At 38.1% G+C, this 18,471-nt stretch overlaps 1 protein-coding gene across 1 annotated transcript in view; it reads left to right on the plus strand.

Annotated features, from left to right (window-relative positions):
* Positions 1-18,471, plus strand: part of csmd3b (CUB and Sushi multiple domains 3b) — a 403,942-nt gene that overhangs the window by 120,932 nt on the left and 264,539 nt on the right. The window contains exon 5 of the mRNA XM_026157423.1: positions 7,243-7,355. Within this exon, the coding sequence (XP_026013208.1) occupies positions 7,243-7,355 (113 nt within the window). The remainder of the gene's footprint in view (positions 1-7,242; positions 7,356-18,471) is intronic.

Here is an 18,471-nt window from a genome sequence, read left to right on the forward strand (position 1 = left end):
TTCTTATTTCTCACATATTTCCTCACTTGTCTTTGTTCTTCTTTTATCTCCACATAATCAGGCTTTGCAGTCATTCTTTATGTTCGCAGTTTTATCTTGTTTAGGTTTTTATTTCTCTTCTGTATTTTTTGTTCCTACCTGTTTCAAATTGTTCCCTAGTATACACCTGTCTGCCTATTTGATTAGGATTTTCTTGTCTTCTGCTCTATCAGACCGAACTATTCATTTGATTACTGACCTTCAGTGAATGAACTAAGCCTGGTAAAAATATTTAGGTTTTTGTCTATTTCCACTGGTACTCCACTCAGGAACACTCACACAGCAAGCACGTGCAAACATATTCATAAAAAAATTGCAGTGCCATCAAATTCTGTAGCTTAATGTGATAATTACTTTACTTTTGCAAATTAATTGAGTGTCATTTGTCATTTGCAAATGGAATAAAAAAAAACTTTCATAAAATAATATACTTTTAATGGACTGAATAAGCTTCATGGGTACTAGACCTTTGTGTGCATTTGTGTAAGAGAGCGAGCTTGTGTGATGATCACATAAATATCAACTAAAGACTGCATGATGACACAACACTGAAATACAAGAAACCGATCGTCAAGGAATAAAGTAAATGCGCCCTTCAAAAACAATACTGGGGAGGTTTGATTAAAGTCATGTAAAAATAGAAAGTGGCATCTCTAATTTCAATGAATAATGCTTCGTGGCTTTTAAATTATTCTCTTTACACATTGACTTCATTTTGGACTTTAACTAACAATATTGAAAACAGAACAGCATCCTCAGTATACTATCATTTTCTAAGGCTCTGTGGGTCAAAATAAAACAGATTGCTGTGAAAAACAAACCTGACACTGTTTATGGCATGCCCAATATTTGCAGGGTAATTCTCTTTATTTGAGGTTCAACCATGAGTAATTTTAGACTTCTATCTTGGAACCTAAACCCCTGTAACTTGGCATAGTGTACTGTTTTCCATTAAATAAATGTTTTTGCCCTAAAATTTTGTATTTATTTATTTTTTTACCACTAGACTGCTCTAAGTATGATCTGATATAAAACTTAGTGTCTTTGGCTGACAGGTCTATGTCAGATCAGTCCAGATTTCCACTGTTTTGTAAAGTACTGTGTTTTATTTTCATCCCATTGGGCTCCTCTGCAGGTCTATTTCACTCTCTTTGAGGTTTGATGCTTGGGTTTCTAGAAGGCAAATAAGTGTCTTTGACCCATAAAATTAGGTTACTGATTGGGTCATGTTGTTGTGATGTTTATGCTTAGCTAGTCAGATGAGAATCTACTGAGATAATGTCGATGCGCCATTGTGTCACAAAAAAATCATCAAAACAAACTGTAAACATAACTAACACCTCAATCAGTCTTGCACTGTGGTCCGCAAGTGATATTTACCCGCCAGATGATGTACAGCATCCCTTTTTATTACCCCTCAACTGTAACAGGCTGACCGGGTATTGTCATCACCCATGGCAACATGGACATCCAAGTTTATGAGTGAAATAACTCAAGAACAAAGTAATGTAGGAGTTTCAAACTGATACCATACTACTAAAAATCTCAGACAAGTTTGAATCTCAGTGCCCTTGACCTTAAGAACAGAGGTCAAGGTCTTTTAAAACAATTCATATGAATGGGATAACTTGAGAAGAAGGTGACATAGGATTTTTAAATTCACACATGTGAATCTCTACCCATGATAGACATCAGATAAGTTATTGATATGATGAATGATGACATTTACATCATTAATGACTTCACCTCAGAAACAATTTCACACAACACAAAATTTTAGCTGACTATTACTTACTCCATAAAGCCCCTTTTGTTTTAATATTTACAGTTTTTCTTTCCCATTCTCTCTCTTTTCTTCATGGCCGTGATGGTAATGAAACGGGTAACAGGAGGAGGGACTCTGCCAATCACATTAGCCATACTGCGTTGTTGCTTCTTTTTCAGAAACTAAAGCAAACGGTGTGTGTTTTCTCTTACCCTTCTGTTTTTGTATTTGTGTGTGACAGCACAGAGAAGGCACTCTGCTGATATTAGCTTCATTCACTCACTCGCTAATGTGATTTTGCTACACACAAAACACACACACACTCATGGGCATACGCTACTACACACGGTCCCATGGGAATAGACCTTGAGTGCCAGTCGCCCACTGCTCCATCTTTCGTTCAGTTTCTGTGAGAGAATTTTGGTTTTACCTCATAAATCTGAGAACACATAAATGCTGTCGCTGTGCTGTCCCGCATATTGAAAGATTCAGCTGAGGACGGGGGGTGGGTGGAAAACAGGGCAGGGGATGCACCTTCAATAATCTGAGAGCCAAATCTGGAAGTCTGCTTTGTTAAATATGCAGGTCACATTCTCCAGATGGCAAAGCTATTACTTACATGTTTTCAGGTGATTTGGCTTATAGTTTTCTCTGGAACCAGAACTCTCAATTTGTGCTCCATATATACAATACAGTCCAAAGGTTATGAGCAACTACTGTGTTCTTTAAATTAGGAAGGAGCCAGATTGTCTTATAATTTTTAGCAGTCTTGAGCAGTAGTTCTCCAGGCTTTCTGAAGGTCATTCAAAGTGTTTCTTTAGGCTTCTTTTTCACTCATTTTCAGTTTAGCCCTTTTACCTGGTAAATGGACTGGTTCTTATGTAGCTCTTAGCTACTCTTTCTGAGCTTTACACAACTTGCCTCATTCACACAAACACTTTTTCCATGCAAGTGCTTTCTATCTAAGATTCATACTCCGATGGCTGCATCAGAGAGCAATTTGGGGTTAGTATCTTGCCCGAGGATATTTGGCATGCAGACTTGAACAGCCAGGGATCGAACCACCTACCTCCTGAGCTACAGCCACCCCCCGATTATTTTTGGTTCGCTAAGCCACTTAACACTGACCTATGAATCATTCGAGTATAAGACAGGTACCTAACTCAAGGGATGAATCAGTGTTGTGTCTACACATAACAGTCAACTTGGCAAAGAACCGGTTTTAAATAGTAACTTTCTACAATTTGCTAGCAGCAGTCTGTTGTCTAATTTTCCCCATTTTTTTTATCTGAATCTGTGAAAGATATGCTTAATAAAACAGTCTCTCAGCTATTAATCTATCTATGGCTAAGATGCCGCTCATAAGGATGGGAAACAGCGAGAAAAGGCTGAGGTTTACACAGGTACTGGACTGAAAATCAGTGACAATAGGTCTTTTGGAATGAATAAATAATAAGAAAAAAGGTAATGGCGACTTTAGTCTTTATGTAATTTACATAATATTTTAATAGAACAGTCAGGAACAAAACCAAGGGAGTGTTTGTTTGCACTTTCAGCTGTTATGTTTTATCCATCATGGCGGGCTACAGCTGTTAAGGAAGAATACAGTAGCCACAGTTAATAAACTTGCACCAGCAACCATTGTGCTCTGAACAGATGCAGTCAATATGCTAACCAAGAGTGATGCATGCATATTCTTTGCTCAGTTACATGTTTCCTAAATTGGCAGATCTGAGAGAATTTTTTTCGGCATCGCCTTTTCTAATTTTTTCAACTTATTCATAATAATCAACTTTTTAATCATTTTCCTGTTGTGATCTCTTATAACTGTCACATGGCCAAACTCTGTAACTCTCAGCACTATGAGCGCTGGTAATGTAAGATGACACACCAAAGTATCAGCCACATCACAAATGAATAATCTCATATTTAAAAGGCAGGGGTTTTTTGTTTCTGTGTGTGTGTGTGTGTGTGTGTGTGTGTGTGTGTGTGTGTGTGTGTGTGTGTGTGTGTGTGTGTATTTATTACCATGACATTTGGTTCAGCTCTGGAGTCCAGATATTACTTTCATCATAAAATAAAATAGAGTACTGGGGGTATATACACATATGTGTATTGATGGATTGTTTCTGAAAGATGTGATGCATTACAAGTAAGATATTAGAAGCCTAGAAATGGGACGGAGGAGGAGGAGTGGTCAGAGATTTTATTTTCTTTGTCTCAAGAGCATATAAAATGTTGTTATTGTTGTGGTGTAGAATTCTTTCTGTAATAGCAGATTGTGTTAAACTGAAATATGACTTAAGGTGCTTCATCCAGGGAAACTGTTATTTTTCATATTTAAAAAAAAAATCACACACACAGATAATTCAAGGGGGGCATCTGTGGATTAGGGGGTAGAGCGGGTAGTTAGCAGATCATAAGGCCAGTGGTTCAATTACAGCACCTCTAGTTTCTGTGTGAAAGTGTCTCTGGTCAAGATACGGATCCTCAAATTACCTCCATTAGTGTGTAATGGAGGTAATTTAATGCCAAGAATAAAGCATTGTGTGGATGGATGAATGTGGTTTATAGTGTAAAGAGCACTTTGAGTGACAAGTAACAGTAGAAAAACCATTAAGTGCTGAGCCACTTGGACATTTTGTGCTTAAAAAACAGTTAATTATACAAGACGTTGCTAATTAATCAACTAAATTATATATATTGTTTACTAGAGTGATCAAAAACCTAAAACCTATGTCATGTGTGCACTCAGCATGCACTCAGTTTGCTAATGATATGTTGATTGTTGCACAGTAATCCCCGTTTTCAGTGGGAGAAACATTTCGTCACTTGGAGGAAGACGTCACTCAGATGACATCTAGACGTACAGAATCACGTTACACAGTAATAACTTGATATTACTAAGGTTCCTGTGACTACTGCCTAAACTTTGTGTTTTACGGCTTTTTCCTTTTACAAACTTTGCATGCACACATGCATAAACAGCATTGCGTTTACTGTAAAGACAGATAAAATGGAGAGGGAAGTGAGGCCAAAAAAGGGCAGCTTAATAATGCTGAGAAGAAAAAAACAAAACAAATAGAAGAAGAACTGAGAGAGAGGAAGACAGAGATTTACTGACTGGAGATGAGATCAGAAAAATCCCAAAAATAGAAATGAAGCTGAGGCAGAAATGCATAGATGAGAAATAGATTAGGAATGGAGAGGAAGATTAAAGAGATGGTTGGGTACTTTTAAAAAGGTGGCCATTTGCACTTTGAGTGGTTTTGGATTAGAAGGGAGAGAACAAAGAAATAGAAAGGGAGTAAGTCAGTTGAGAAATGAGAATCAACATGTGAGCCTGGATGAGTTAAAACGATTCGGGGGGGTGAACAGCAATGGAAAGCAAGCTGACGGAGGAGATGGAAGCTGGTGCAGGACAGTCGGCTTGAGCAGAAAGAAGTGGAGGGAGAATGATTAGTGAAGAGTGAATTTACAGAAGGGGAACAAATCTGAACTAACAACTGAAAAAAGTGGAGCATTGGGGATTAAAACAGGGAGGAAAATGGAGGTGAGATGGAGGTAAAGAAAGATGAGAAGAAAGCAGAGGAGACAGCAGACAATGAATAAATATGACAAGGAGGATGTGAGAGGGTAAAAGAAGTAGGATAGGGAGATTAAAAGATGAGAGGTAAAAAAAAAAAAAAGCAAACTCATAATGGAGCATAAAAGCAAGGTAGGTGGCAGAAGAAGAAAATGAAAGAAGGGCAGAGAGGAAGAATAGATTGAGGGAAGGATTCTAGACTTAACTGTGGTTGTTTTTGCTGATAGAAAGCTTAATAAATTAATATGTGGAGACAGAAAGAAAAACGGGAAGACATATTGAGAAGAAGGATGAGTGCAGGGATGTAGCAGGAGAATACAAAATTAAAGCAAGTCTCTGCGTGCTGTGAATGTTTTAAAAATGTAAAAGCACTTTGTCATAACTGGGGAAGCGTGTTATGCTAAAGTCTCAATACTAGTTAGAGGTCACAGTCAGACATCGTTTCTCTTGTTGCAGTAACATGAAGCAGATTACTTTGAACAGCTCACAGGTACAAAAGTGGCTACACTGAACTTGTCTTCTGTGTTATAGCAGGTGTATTCTGACATGCTTCAAGTGTCGTGTTTATGTGTGCAGAAAGAGTGGGGAAGAATAAAACACAGTTAAGTAATAAGCTGTGTCCTGATTGTTAGGAAGGGGAGAGAGTAAGTGGTAAGTATGGCTAAAGGAAATATAGATACAAAGGAAAGATTATATTTAAAAAAATAAAAAAAAAGATGGTGAGACAAAAGAGAGGGAATATATCTATATACAAAAGAAGGCCAGGAAAAAGAGATTAGCAGAACTGAAGAGGAAGGGTAACAAAAGAGATTTAGGTGGATAAATGCCACAGAAGGAAGTGGATGGAGGAGATGAGAAACTACATAGGGAGGGGAGTGAAGGCAAAAGGCAAAAAATATGAGTTTGGTGACTTAATGCTAGAGGAGAGGATGGTATGAGTAGATGTAGGCAAGGGGAAGAGAAGGAGGAGGCGAGGAAGGGAGGAAATGGAAGGAAGAATGGTAGCTGCAGGACACGAGAAAAATGTGTCGCAGTGGCAGCAAGGCGGTTTGGCTCTTTTCCCTACCTGAAAAAGCGCTGGCCTTCCATTCCTCCTCTTCGCTTCCTCCCTGTTTATTTCAAGGAATTCTGAGGGCTAAAGGCCCACCTACGAGCGGTAGTGGGTAAGCGTATTTTTCGAGGTCAGACTCAAACATGTTGAGTGCACATTAAAGGGGGCCTTGGCTTCCTACTTGACTCTTTTTTTTTTTTTTTATTGTTTACTGATCTGCACACAGATCCATTTCAGTATTACTAGCTGGCTGACCAGATTTCATAGCACACTTTGATCTGATGCCTTGACTTATTTGAAAGCCCCCATTAAAGTAGATGTTTTTTAGAGGAAAATGGAGAGGGTTTTTGTGCTCTGTCTAAGAGGCTCGATGCCAGGCAGTGGTGTTGGTGAGGACTGAGAAGAGGTTTTATACTGTCTTTACTGTTTTCCATTTGTCTTCTCTGTCACTGTGGTACTGACTTCAGCAAAATGAATTCCTCTTTCTGAATCCTAAAAAACATCTATCAACGTACTTAAACACAGAGTGTATGAAAAGTTTTTTATTACATAAAAGCCATTCATTGCTAAATGGGCAACGGTCAAGGCTGTTAAAAATGTTTTTTCCTCTCTCCTGTAAGTACAAGATGGGTTCTTGTTAATCTTCTGCTGATTTATGCATTCCCTGATATTTTCCTTGTCACTGCAGGTTACTATCACCAAGGCTTTTATTTATTCCACAAAAGCAAGTGGCTTGTTTTTCTCATACTTAATGTGTAATGTGTTGATCATGTCAGTATATTATCTTCTCTGTTTATACAGGTTAACAGGTTTCCAGGTTCCACCTCCGGTCACCAGCACAGGAAATGTCTTCTCGTTGAGACTGACCAGTGACTTTGCGGTTTCTGCACATGGCTTCAAACTCAACTATGAAGGTCAGAAAGTGTCTGTGTTTGTGTTTGCGTGTCTGGCTGGTATGTAAAGCATAAATATGCTATGCTTCACTGCTGACCTTTATATATCTGGTAAATTAATAGCATAAGCCGAGACCCACTCTGAGTACTAAATATCAGGTCAAATTCCATAGGACACATCTCGTTGTGGGTATGTACTGAGGCGTGTAGGAAAGATGGACACTCGCAACAAACACTCGACCTTGAGTGAGCCCTTGTTTTTCAATCAAGAAGTAAATGAAGTGGTCCACTGTGTGTTGTCTACCCCAAGCAATCCCTGTTTATTTGTTAGACATAGTGTACTCTTAAAATACCACACGTAAGGTTTTTACGTCCTCGTGTCTTCACTCAGTACATGATTTTAAGTCAGTCCCACTGAGAGCCATCCAGATGCAGAAAGTTTCCAAGAAGGACTGCTATGCCCTGAATTCAATATGCATTTTCTGACTCCCTCCCACTCAGCACAGGAAGAGACTCCCTAGTGGGTGACAAGTTCATACCTTTTTTTTTTAAAAAGTAGGCTGTTATGAGAGAGAGGAAAGCATAGATAAACAAAAATGACAAAAATGTGAGCTTACTAAAGATTATATAATGTAGACGTGGAAGAGCAGAGCCCAGATGTTTGGGCGCTAAAATCTTTCTCATACATTTATGTTTTTTAACTTAAACAAAAACAGACAAGTCAATCTGTCCTTTTTACATAACCACTTTAATATGGTGGAAGAATTTACCAGTTGAAAAATGCAGCGTTCTGATCATGCTGTGGAGGAGTGGAGTCATCGCGAGGGGAACTGCTTTTGCCCCCTTCCCTTAGGGCCCAAATAAACACTGTGGTGCCATAGTCATACATAAGGAGAGGTAAAAGTTTGCTTGTTAATTAAATTTAGCGCTCACTGTGAATCAACACCATATGCTGGGAGCATTAAAGATTTGAGATGAGATTCAGATAAGAAAAACTTTGATGTCCTCAACAATTCAGTGAGTAACAAAGCATAAAGCATCAAACTGAGGCAACCACATTACACTGGGAAAACTAGCAACACTTATTACTTGATTCTTATTGACTGAATAGTTTCTTGACATGCTAACAGATTGCATGGCAACACTATAGTCCCAATATGTAACCCCAAATGCCCTCTAAAAGATCATCGACACAAGGTGTCATTTAGGTAGACATAAATTAGACACGAGTCGGTAACATAATCATTTGCAATGTATCAGTTAACAATGAAAAATACTGTAGAGAAGAGAATGTGAGAAGAAGGTGTTTAACATAATTCAAGAACAATTAACATAATTTACAATTAAACCTGTTGTCTTTATCATAATGTGTTTGTTATAGGTGGTGATGATGCACAACACTTGGGCAAAAATGCCTCAGCAGCTATACCTTTGAATGAGCTTCTTTGTTGTATTTTATACCTCTGCTTTCTTTTCCACCATTTATCACAAAGTGGCTACAAATGTTCAGTGAAAGTAAAATGCCAAAAACATTATATAGAGTGTAAGTTATAGTCATTCATACTACTTTTTAATACTATTTAGTGTGAATATAGCCTCTGAAGAAATGCTGTGCTGCCCTTACAACAGCAAGTCTTACAAATTAGTTCCTGAAATAGTGGTGGTTGTGATTAATGGCAATTTGGATACTATTTCATAGGAACAGGTAAAAATAATAACATGGTTAATGTTGCATGAATTCCATTTATCTGATTCTATGTCTGAATGCTGTCTCCCCAAATCCCTCTGAAACCTGGAGTGTTATTAAAAAAGCACTTTGGTCAGATCAAAATACCTGCTTTTACTTTTTGTATATGAAGCTATTTATAAATGACTTGGAATACTTAGGATACTTTCTAATAGTGTCAGTGTTAGTAAAGATGGGACCTCGTGTAGTCAGACACACACTGCATTTAGTTCATGCATGAAAAGCATAAAGCAGATGTGGGCAATGAATTTTAAAATTTGTTGTCCACACCTGGCATAAAGGATTGACACAGAAGTGCCTTAAGCCAGTATTTCTTTAATGGCCACTGAGGGCAATAGCTGCGGTGTCAAAAATAGAAGTCTCTTTGAAAGCGGCCCTCACATTTGGCCTCAGTAAACACTCCCTGGATGCCTTTATGGGCTCAGTCACACATTTAACTCATAGTGAATAAAACACTGATTAATTAGTATGTTTTTGTCATTAGAAAGGATGAATATCCAGGATACGCTCATTAGGAGATTGACAAGTTGTTAGAAGTTGATGATGAAGACACTCGTCTCCACGCTTTAAAATTAATTAGTAGGTAATTTCAGCTGTTTTATTACTCGAAACAAGGTTAAAAAATGGCCTACATATGTGCTCCAAAATGGATTAAAGTCACTTACCAGAGGAAAAAAAAGACCACCACCAACTCCATGATTCACCATGCCTCTGTACAGTAGCCACACAGGCAGTGTTACCTGTAAACCTTTAACTTGTCAATCTAAACTACGTTTGTGTAAATCTGTACATGCACCTCAAACACACCTTATTATGATCATCAAATACCTAGCTCCTTGTCATAAGCTTGACGCACACAAATAAAGGCCTGTTTTTATCTAGATCTAACCTTTGGTCCAACCTAAACCACTAACCGAAACTCAAGCCTTAACTCCCAGTCCGCTGGAAAGTAGGTCCCAACATAAAACCATCCAGATGTCCTCCCCACTTTCCAAAAAATATCCTCTTCCGAGGTCTAAACTGGTCCTCACAAATATAGATGGCTAAATGCATAAATATGTTTGTCACAGCTGTTTGCTGTTCAAAAGTATACACTCTTCAACTGCCTATGTTCGTCTTTGTGCATTCTTTGGTGGGCCTTCCGTGATATTCTCTGTGTAGGTACAATAGCTGATTGGCGTATATCTTATTTATATGTGTGTCTGGTGTGCTGCAAGATGACAATATCACTGATTGCAAAGTGTCTGGATCTAAATCTCCACACATGCTGTGTGCGTGTTTATGTCTGTGCCGGTGCCACTTGTGTGTCGAAGCAGTTGTCCCAGATTTATTCACTGGCACAAATTTTTACTTGCTACTTGGCCCGCGTTCATCCTGCGTGATAGTGTGTTTCTGTGTTGATGTTTATGCGGGCATGTGTGTGTAGCTGTGATACAGAAGGAGTTTGCTCTCAGTGAGAGCATCCATGGGACTTAGCTGAAGAGCCCCTGCTGTTGATACATTCAGATGTTTGACTTGCTCTGTGTGAATAAGGGGGTTTTAACAGCAGACCACATTGCAATATTAAACTTACTTCTGGTCGCTCTTCTATTGAATTTGAACTTTTTAGACTGTCCACAGCAGACACCTAGGCTGTATATTTATACAGCAAGTAGAAGATTTTCTCTGAAGGAATTATCCACCCAAGTTTGGACAGTTTTTGGCAAGTCATTCACAGTCCATGTAATCCTTCCGCCTAATCTGTTTCTGGAGCCATCGCAGAGTTTTGATTTTTGCAGGTACTGACTTTATGCTTACAGAAAAACAATGAGCAAAAAATACCTGCTCATTATCTTTATTACAAGCCATGAAAGTGAATTCATCATGGCAGTATCATCCTGAAGCAGGCACTTCGCAGAGGCAGATTTAAATAATTTGGCAGGTGTTTAAAAATAGGCTGTTTGTGAATGCATTTTTGTCAACACTATAGCATGAAAGATGCATTTTCACAACGTTACAGGTGCACAGTTCAGATCAACACAAAGACGAGTTTGAAGATGGTCCCAGAACTCAATGGTTTCACAGCTGAGTGTTTTTAGTTGGTTGAAATAGGGCTGTGCGATATGACCAAAATCTCATATCCCGATATAAGACATCTATCGTCCCGATAACGATATAAACCACAAAAATGTAACATTTTCTGTAAATTCTGTGAATCTCAGGCAGCTCGACTTGCGGGAAGTGTTTCCTGCTGCGCGTCATGTAGCTGGAGTCGAGTGTTTTAACCGATGCATGAAACTATACATTTTTAGACATAAGTTATAACGGCCGCCGTTTTCTTTGTGAGCATTTATTGCACGGTGTGCTGCGGGGAAAAGCCTGTTCTAACGTTTGAGTCTAAGGTTTATTTTTTAGCACCTGGCGGCTCTTTTTTACTTCTCATCCGTGAATAATCTGCTCTTTCACGTGATTCAGTTTATTTTGAAAAGTCTCAACAGGATCTTGAGCTTTATTGTGAAAGGTTTATGTGGAACATAAGCAGACACGCGATGGTGCTACTGTTGTTGGTTGTTGCTAACCACAAGGCATAAAAACAGGCGCTTGTCCGTCCGTAGTGTGGTTATATAAAATATAAGAGAAAGAGAGAACTTTAAGAAATTAATATAACCACTACAGTGACCATCAAAACGATGAAAAAATATTGCCGTAAACAGTTTATTTTGCGACACCACGAAACAAACGATAGCATAAAATGAAACGATAGACGTTTTTATATCGTCATCCGATATATATCGTTATATCGAACAGCCCTAGGTTGAAATATTGATTGTTTACTTCAGGGATTTTTTTTAAAATCCCATCTGGCCTCAAAATGCCTTGGAACTCTTCAATCAGGTGTGCAAGAGAAATTGGAGAATGCGTATGATGACAAGAATGTCTGAACTTAACTGCCCTGCCTGTTGCTTCAGTGTATTGTGGATACGGGTGAATGGATAATATTGAATTGATAGATCAGTTAATATACTGTGTAACTGTGTACCCATGACATAAATTGTAATAAAGCAGCATGATTATGACCACTTTATAAAGCAGATTGCTGTATAGGACGAATTTTGCGTTCAGCATGGCAAAGATACAGTAGGGCTGCTTTAGCCTTGGCAGCCTGCCTGCTTGGTGGGGTACACTTTGATGTGATTGTTGGACTCCTTGAACATTTCTTCCTCTGAAGGCTGTCAGGTCATAACTAATTCATGCTTTAGCACATACCATACAGTGTGTATATGTGCGCGTGCAAGACAGAGAGAAAGACAGTGATGTATTATTTAGCATGATGTCGGAGGCAGTTTGATATTGTGCTGATGAGACGGAATCACAGATTATCAGAGCACTTAGACACGCACATACGCACACTTACACCCTGTTCTTTCCCAGCATGATCGGTGTTGAAATCATTTTTTCCCTTCTTATTCTTATTTCTCCATCGTCTACTGAGCCACCTTGTGCGTTTTCATCCTTTGTCACCCATTTTAATTCCTCTTTTGACCTCTAAAGACCATGTGGTCTCATATGGGGGCATTCAATCTAGGCTTTTCTACACATTAAACCTAATTTTGCTCACTAAAGTATTTTATAGGTTTTTGTTAGTTTGTTTTTTACACAATGGGGACTTTATTGTGTTATTGTGTAAAATAAACTCTTGCTAAACTAGCGCTCATACACTTCCATAAATTTTTTTGTACTTTTAGAAAAACGTTGTTTAAGAATAACAGTTTCCATACTTACAAAAACACATAAAACACATAAATCCCGAATAGTTACAAAAAGATTAAAACTGTATTTTAAACAAGTGCTGGTGTCCTGTGAGGTTAATATGTTTAGATTTGTTTTTTGCTTTTCATATTACCTTTCACATTAAGGTAAGGAAAAATTAGTAGGAACAATCTGGTTGTTCAGTCTGACATCACTAGCAGTGTCTGGACCTAAACTCCGCTGCAGGTCCATATATCAAACGATCACTATGGCATTACTGAGAGTAGAAAAACTGTCTAAAGTCTTTCATCTTTAATAAAATGATCAGCGTTCTGCTCTACCAGGTGTAACAATTGAGTTTAAGGCAAGGCAAGGCAAGGCAAGTTTATTTGTATAGCACAATTCAACAACAAGGTGATTCAAAGTGCTTTACAGAGACATTTAACATCCAGGCATCCATGAAAATGGAATTTATGACATTTAACGGAGTTAGAAGTTAGCAGGGAGTTAGCTCGCTAGCTTCCATCTAAATACAATATAGCATGTCCTGACTGCGGGGTTTTGGAAACAAATTAAAACGTACAGCTCTGTTATCACTTCCAGCATAAATGAAGACAGAAAACTAAACAGCAGTGACATTTGTAGGGTTGCTGAAGTTGGGCTAGCTGGTATATAAAGATGTGCTACGTGACCGCTAGCGACACAGCTATGTTAGCATAATATAAACAAGCTAACTTTTTTTCCACTGGATAAAAGTTAACGTGAGTGTTCTCGGTGGTCAGGAACAAATGTAATCGCATGGCAGGATGCTGTAAAAGGACCAAACTTCAGCCAGGAGAACAACTGAGATAATCCATCCACAATACGAGGTTAGTCATTCATATACTGCTGCATGGGCTGGGCTGTAGTTACATCCTAAGGTTTTAAAAACTTAGCTTAAATAAATGATTAGCGGTAATAAAAGCCGAGGTAGGTCAACAGTGATCACTGACTGTTTTAGGAGCTTTTTGAGATTAAATAGAAGAAAATACATAACATTAAACATGTTAACAACACAAAAGCCATATTAAACGCAGACTACTTTAGGCCCGGAAGTAGGATTCGTCACGTATGTATGTGTGTGTGTGTGTGTATATATATATATATATATATATATATATATATATATATATATATATGTGTATATATATGTGTATGTATTATTATTATTTTTTTTTTTTGACTGAAAACTCCAAAAGAAAATCTGAGGACAACTCACCTAACTCTAAACACAGTTCCCTGATGTCTGATGTAATCATTGTTTTGAGAACATGGGAGAGAGAGCATGTTTTTCATCCTAGAACATGCTACTATGCAGCTAATAAGTCAGCAGAGATTTCATTTCACTCCCCTCTTCGCTCTCTTTACTACTGCTGTTTTCTCCTCAAAGCCTTTGCTTTATCGTGTCTACACTGCCTGTGTTTTAACTTACTAAGATGTAACATATTTCTTATACCTTTACCTCAGAGAGAATAGATACAGTCACGAACTAAAGGGATGATATTCAGTTGGTAATTTACTAACAGGAGAGGCTCTGCTTGGTAATTTAACGTGCCCGTTGAATGTGCACCCATGGTGGCAGTCTGGTGAAGAGAGTCATTATAATAGAAACAGCCTTCATTAATCGAGTCTCTGAGTTGGACTTTAAGCTGTATAAAATTAATTTTACATTGCTTTTTGTAGCATTCTTGGATTAAGACGAGTTACATCTCTTCAGGGGTAAAACCAACCAAAAATGCCTGAATGACAAAAGTTTCTATAACCTTTGACTGGTGTTGTTAACTATAGCACCACAATTTTCCAATGCTAGTTTTTATTTCTATTTTTTTTTACAAACTAAAACATTTTTATACCACAAAACATTAAATAGTTCAGAAACATCAGATCATCAGATCATAAAATGATTTTATTTCAGGCACACTCAGAAAGTTATCCAAGAAGTCCAGTATCAGAGTAATATCGGTTAAACAGCTATATCAGGCTAAATTATTTTGTAAGATGACAATTATTTTTTATTTGAGAAAAGAAGAGAGCCCCCCACCTGGACAGTTGGTGCCAGGTGGTTAGGTACTTTGGGAGCTCTAACTGGCCAGATGTCAGAAGCACCAATGAGTCCATCTGGGCATTTATCCATCAGTTCCACATTGCTACCATAGGTCTGCTGCCAACTGACTGACCCTCTGGTCATGCACTAATTTTCTGGACCTACTGTTCCATCATTATGACGTATGAACAAGGATTCAACTTTTTGTTTTAGAAGAAGAGTTTACTAAAGCTTCCTCATTTAGTATGTATTGTTTATCAAATGCTTGGTGTACATTGCAAGGGGTTTAAAAAAGAAACAGATTTTTGTGAGAAACTAAAAATGAATGCAGCTTTTTAATATTGACTACTCTGGCTTTTTACTGTATGAAATATGTGACTTTGATTTCTGAGCTGCTAATTGGATTCATTTGTCCTGTGTGCTTTTTGATAGCTTCTGACTGTTAAGTGTGACATTGATTTAGGAAAAAAGATTACACCTTTTGTGAACAGACGTTTTCACATTTTTAATTACCTTTGAGTGAGTATTTCAGTCAGATCAAAGCCTCAAACTAATAAGTGCAGACACAAACACAAACACGTAATATAAGTGGGAAATAAAATGAATTGGATGAACACATTTTTTAAACTATTTGGATCTTTTTGTTCTATTCTAGACAGACTCCTGTGATTAAAAGTCTGTCATAAATTTTGAGTTTATACTCACTTATTTGAATGTAAATTACATCCCAAATGCAACATTCAAGAATTTCTATACTTTTAATGTATTAAATGACCTTTACGAGATAATGAGCTTTCAGATAATCAAAGCGTGCAACCCTTTTCTGCAGTTGCAGTGTCTCAACCTATAATGAAAGCACTCATTTTCAACAGTGTTGTACTGTATGGGCATCGTCGTTACACTTGGAGGTACTTGGAGGTAGGTCAGTCAAACTAGACGTGTCCGGTGCTGGCTGCTTTGTCAGTTAATCTAAGTTAAGGTTAACTTTGCTGTCATTGGCTAACATTACCGCAAGACGTTTGTGCATCAGATGATCTCTTATGTTTGTAACATTCCCCAAATATTTTACTTTCATATGACACTCCTTGCAAATTCCACATGTCAAATCAATCTTTTTTACCATCCTTGGTAAAAATCCCAAATGTCTCTATTTTTGATTTAAATGTAAATGGAGCTTTTCAGATTTCTTCTTCTTCTTGTCTGTAACTTCCTTCTGCGATTTTACCATTTTATCTAGTACTAAAAAACAATTCAATTTATATTTGCAATTTTTATAATAAAATATCGACATTGAGTGTCGCTGGATGAATACAATATTAGTATCGCAATATTATGTTGTATCAATTTTTTCCTCATTTAGTTATTAGGATGTCAATATTCTCCATTTGTTTACTCAAGATGAATACATTTTTATTACCGGATTTAAAGGGCTATATAGTCTCATGCAAGGGGGGAGTGGTGTTGTCCATAATGGGCATAAGCTTGGCTAACACCCTCATCTTGCCTGTCTTGGCCAATCACAGAACTGGTCTTCTTCACCAGTCTATCAAGCCGTTTCTTGTGCCACCTTCCCAGCAGAAAATAGCTTTAAAAGATAAAACCTCTATCTCTTTCGTCTTACTGGTGTTGATGTTGACTTTAGACCATGACGATAAAGTCAGTGATGGCCTTCCCATTTTTCCAGATCATTCCCTTATGAGATGCACATCCAACAATGGCTGTATCATCAGAAAACATCTGGAGGTGACAGTTAGGGATGTTGAATCTGAAGACCGATGTGTAGAGCGGAAGGGTAACGGAGAGAGCACTGTCATAATGGGCCACATTATGCATACCACATTGCAGCTTCTTCCTCAGCAGTGTGGGTTGAACTTTATTGAAAGCACTGGAAAAGTCAAAAACAAATGACCCTCACAGACCTTCTCCAGGTGTGACAGTGATTGGTGGAGGAGATAAATGTTAGCATCATCTTTCCCAATAACAGGACAGTAAGCAAAGTGCAGAGGTTCCAGTAGTGTGCTACCAGGGGTTGCAGGTTGTTGATGATTATTCTCATCAGGGTGTTTTTCAGGTTTTAAGTTAGTAGTTAAGACCATAAGTCCAAACTGTTTAACCTCCCTGAGCTGTACAGAATTTGGCACTGGAACCACACAGGAAGACTTCCACAGGATAAGGACCTTCCCCAGACTAAGGCTCAGATTACAATTGTGCATGACCACCACACACAGAGCTGATCTGCACAGCCTCTGAACAGTCTAGATCTCATATCATCTAGGCCTGTTGCTTTTCTGGTCTCAATCTTATTTAACTCCTTCCTCCCTGCATGAAATTTTAGTTAGAACACCATCTAATTGTTTCCCACATTATAATTCAGTGATCAAAAACATCTTTGAATCACATTTACAAAATGTTTCATCTCCCGCATCAGTAATATCTTAGCATTTATAACTATTTACCATTCACAGCAGTAAGCCCAAGCCAATAACATTCAGTTAGCAGACTGATGAGTCTGATCAGACTGCCAGATGCACTGCCACTGAAACCAGATCCTCAGAGGAAACCCCTTAAATATGAATTTTTGATGATTGTCCAGCTTGTGGATACAGTTCTAGTAAAACCTAAACACTGGAAAGTCACTTCAAATTTTTGTTAAAACCATTTGCAGCAATGTCTAGAGGCACCGGCTTATGGAGCATTCTACCATTTGTTCCTCTTGGTCTTTGATCCCTTATAAGCACTTGATTGATTGATTTTGACTCCAGCCTCTTTAACTTGAACATGATCTGAGTGTAGAAGTCAAATACAAGTGTGTGTTTGGTATGTGTTTGAGTGAGAGGGTGAATTAATAGTGTATCTTCCAGAAATGTGATTAGTGTTCATGTTTTTTGGTGTGTGTGTGTGTGTGTGTGTGTGTGTGTGTGTGTGTGTGTGTGTGTGTGTGTGTGTGTGTGTGTGTGTGTGTGTGTGTGTGTGTGTGTGTGTGTGTGTGTGTGTGTGTGTGTTTGCGCGTGTGCACGCACGCATGCATGCGTATGTGATTGAGGTTCTTGCTGTGGCTGCTCTGATCTTTATCAAAGAGACCTGAGGGGACTGACAATACCCACTCCTCTATCTATCATCCCTCCATCTGCCTGTCTCTTTGCCTTCTCATTTTTTGTCATTCAGTCTTTTGCTCTCTTCATTCATTTTATTTCAGTTTAGTTGAACTCAATTCATTGAATCCAGGTCAGGTAATAGCATCATGGAAAGGAGAAGGTGACCCTAGCAGTGGAGGTTGATTGAAGGCGTGACACAGTCACCTATGAATGTGTCAAAAGATGAATGCAGCTTGTAATGTAAAGCTCTTCAAGTGATTGGTAAAATATAAAGTCAGTGTATAATTTCCACCTTAGCAATATGTTAAACTTTTTAAACTGTATTTTAATTTACAGATACTTTACAAATACAAAAAAAAAACCCAGATGTAGTTTTTTTATGAAGCAACAGGAGGGGAGCTTGGACTCCTTCTTCTGCACTTTCTTGAAGTGGTTTCCTGTGAACACCTGTGGGGCTTTTTTGTTATTTTTTTTGTCCTGATG

This window comes from Astatotilapia calliptera, chromosome 22, assembly GCF_900246225.1.
Source record: "Astatotilapia calliptera chromosome 22, fAstCal1.2, whole genome shotgun sequence".
NCBI classification, from domain to species: Eukaryota; Metazoa; Chordata; class Actinopteri; order Cichliformes; family Cichlidae; genus Astatotilapia; species Astatotilapia calliptera.